We start from the raw sequence: 3,342 nt of genomic DNA, 5'->3' as shown, positions 1-3,342 counted from the left end.
GGGTGTTAAGGACATTCCACGCAGTACGGCGGACATGGAGTGGCTGGCCGTGTGGGTTTATAGGCGTTACGAACGGGGGAAGGGGGTTATAGGCGGGCGGGTGCCTGTAAGCCGCCACGTTAGCTAGCTGGATACTGACGATGGTAATAAGGGGGGAGGGGTGGAGGGGTTGTGGGGGTGGGGATCCAGTGCGCGGAATGCTCGCGGGGGTTGGGGTGGGGGTAAAAAGGATTCAGGGCAGGGGGTTTGGGTTGGGGGGATGTGATGGGATCCAGGATTACGTTGGCGGTTGGCGGTTGGCGGGATGTTGTCCGTTAAGCTAACCCCAACGACAGGACAAATCCGCACATCTTCCTTTCCCCCCGACTTCAATTCGGTTTCCCCCCTTCCCTTCTCCCCTTCCTCCTTCCCCCCCCCTTTTTCCTCACCCCATCCCATTTCCCATCCAGTCTTTCTCTCCAGCTCACCCGTATAGCAGAAGAGTAAAACAGCGGCGGCCACGCATAAGGCCCTCCGTCGGCCGAGCACCCATTCGCAAGGTCCCACGCGTCCGCTGCCGCCGTCTCCTCCGCCACCTCCGTCGGTTGCGGCCGTCGCGGCATCCGTACATCCCGCAGTACACGCTCCACCGCCGCCGCCACCTTGGCCATCTTCTCCCGTTGCGCCAGGGTGGCCGTAATGGTTGCTCGTCCAGTGGCGGACTGGTCTCGGAGCTCGGCCAGACCGCGGAGGTGAAGAGTCAGGACCGGGCCATCTGGGCCCTACACGTGCAAGGGGGGGGGAAAGACGAACCACACACGATTGAAGGGGGGGGGGGGATGCGTCCCCCGGAGGGGGAAAGGGAGGGAGGCAGGTAATCACACGCAAGACGTTCAAGAAGAGGCGGAAGGGGGTCAACAGCTGTCGTAACAGGATGTCCAAAGCACCACCAACTGCCGTATACGAGTAGCCAAAAAAGCGATGACGCGACCACTGCCCATAATGCCGTTCATGATTCGAAGGACAATATGTGTTTCTTAACGTGTGTGTTTGCGCGCACGTTCATTCCTCCAGGTGCCCATCCAGACAGGGGGTTGGGGCAGGATCACATGCAAGAGAACCAAAGACTCAACTGTCAATGTACGACATAGTTGCCGTACAACTGTCGTACCTGCAGCGGCGGCGTGGTGACGAGCTGCCAGGTCTCCCGAAAGGTTCCGGCAGCTGAGCCCATAAAGGTGATGGACAGCTCCAGGGATTGGCCGGGAAGCAGCGTGCCGGACTGTGTTTTTCCCCGGGGGGAAACGGGGGGGAGACGAGCCCCGCCGGGGACATCCGGGGAAAGCAGGATTTGGCGAGTAATGACACCATGCAAATGAAAATGCAAAAATTGACACTGCCGAAAAAGCGCAGGGGGGACTTTATAACATATTCGCATTTCAAATGCGCCGAAGGACCGTTAAAAAGGGAATTCCAAGCCCCCAAGCGAACCCAGACGAACTTTCCAGGATGTGCGATGTGCGACAGGGAGGGGAATTTTCAGACAGAACGTCTCCTTGAAGCGACGAATATGGGGTAGCATCTAAAGGAGCGCATCGGTCGGTACCGTTTAATTAATACCACCCATCCGCTGGCCGCAGGGCCTTTCCGTAGTAGCTGACCGCTGAAAAGGATGCTCTCGAGATGCTGGTGGTCGTGCTTCGCGCGTACTTGTAGAGCCGTACTGTGTACCAGCTACTACACTTTCCCCCTTCCTCCATACCGCTCTCCCCAACCTCTCCACAGTCCACAGGGCCCCTTCTCCCTCTCCCCCCTTTTGCCCTGGTCGCCGTCAGCTCAGAATATGCTTTGCTGCATTTGCTGCATCTGCGCAACCCCCCTGGCATTTTCACGTTCATATCCGTGCCCCGGTTCGTGTCATGTACGGCTCCGCAGGGAATCCAAATCAACATATGTCCCCCATATGCACCCAAGTCCCCGCTTCTTTCCTTTTTTTCTAAAGGCCCCCCCTCTTTCTTCTTCCTCCCTCTCCCACCCCCCAACGCCCACCTACAAAACCCTCACCACCCGAAAAGCAAAACACACACACGCACACAACCCCCCGGCACGTGTGTACCTGCTGGGACGCAATAAATCGCTGCGGCCGCCCCACCTCCGCCGCGGAATGGGTCGGCTGGGGGTCGGGTCGCGCCTCCCAGCGCCACCAAACCGCCGCCGTACCGCTGCAAGAAAGTGTGACCGACCCATGGGACCGTTCCCCCACGTGACAGCTAAGAGTGAGGTGGCGGGTGCTGGCCGTGATGTGGGGGCCCGGTTGGGGGCCGGCGGCGGCGGCGGCGGCCTCGGCGGCGGCTCGCTGAGCCTCTTCCGCCTCGAGCGCCGCACGGAACTGCGCCTGCGGTACGACAAGGCAAAGGAGAGAAGGGAGCGTGAGGGAAGGGGGTTGGAAAGGGGGTTGAGGGGTTGGACGCCTCCGGGAGAGATTGAGATTATATAATATATATGAGATTATAGGCGCAATGCGCAAACCCATCCACATGCCGCGTATAACTGTCCTGTACGACTCTGTCGTACACCGCCAAAACCCAGCTGTGCCCGTTCCTCGCACCTCCATTTCATCTTTGACAGCTTTATACGCCTCGAACGCCTCTGGGTGGTGGGCGCGCATGTGCACCTCCACCTCGGCCAGCCGGATGGGGGCGGTGGCCAGCGCCTCCAACTGCCCCTCCAACGCCTCACCAGCAACTACCAACGAACCAAAGTCGGGGTCGTGGGGCGCCAACGCGCGAAGACGAGTGCCGTACTCCGCCACACGCTGGCGCAGCAGCTGCGGTGGTTGCAGTTGCCATCGAGGGTTGGTTGGTGGTTGAAGCGGTTTTGGTTGGTATTGGTTGGCAGATTCCAGAGAGGAGTTTTGACGTTTGGGGGTTTGGGATGGGGCTTTGTACGACAGAGGTGTAAGCGGTGTGGTGAGGAAAGGTATAGGTAGTGAAGTCACCCCACAATCCCAACACCCCGAGGGGGAATCCCCCCCACACACAGGCACACGCACACAAACAGACAGACAAACACTCAGCGGGCAACCCAAATCTCTTACCCCGCGTTTTTCCTCTCCTGACCCCCTTCTTTAACCCCAACCCCCAACTCCCAACCAACCTCCTCCTCACCTCCGAATCCTCCCAGCTCCTCCCACGAGCTGACAACGACCTGCCAACCACCGGCTTTCCAAGCAAACTACCAGCACCGTTAATACCGTTGTAACTGCCGCCAGTCGCTACCGACCCCTGCTGTTGCTGCTGCTGCACCACAAGCCCCCCCGGTGTCAGCTGTGTCAGTGTGGCCAGGGGGGTGGGGGAGGTGCCC

The 3,342-nt window shown here is 59.6% G+C and overlaps 1 protein-coding gene across 1 annotated transcript in view; it reads right to left on the bottom strand.

Annotated features, from left to right (window-relative positions):
* Positions 1 to 3,342, bottom strand: part of VOLCADRAFT_92519 (uncharacterized protein) — a gene marked incomplete at both ends in the record, with an annotated part of 8,668 nt that overhangs the window by 1,950 nt on the left and 3,376 nt on the right. Inside the window, 5 exons of the mRNA XM_002951840.1 lie at positions 468 to 761; positions 1,151 to 1,261; positions 2,132 to 2,374; positions 2,588 to 2,806; positions 3,147 to 3,305. Of these exons, the coding sequence (XP_002951886.1) occupies positions 468 to 761; positions 1,151 to 1,261; positions 2,132 to 2,374; positions 2,588 to 2,806; positions 3,147 to 3,305 (1,026 nt within the window). The remainder of the gene's footprint in view (positions 1 to 467; positions 762 to 1,150; positions 1,262 to 2,131; positions 2,375 to 2,587; positions 2,807 to 3,146; positions 3,306 to 3,342) is intronic.

Source organism: Volvox carteri (genome assembly GCF_000143455.1).
Source record: "Volvox carteri f. nagariensis unplaced genomic scaffold VOLCAscaffold_26, whole genome shotgun sequence".
Taxonomy (NCBI): Eukaryota; Viridiplantae; Chlorophyta; class Chlorophyceae; order Chlamydomonadales; family Volvocaceae; genus Volvox; species Volvox carteri.
This window is presented reverse-complemented; position numbering and strand designations above follow the sequence as displayed.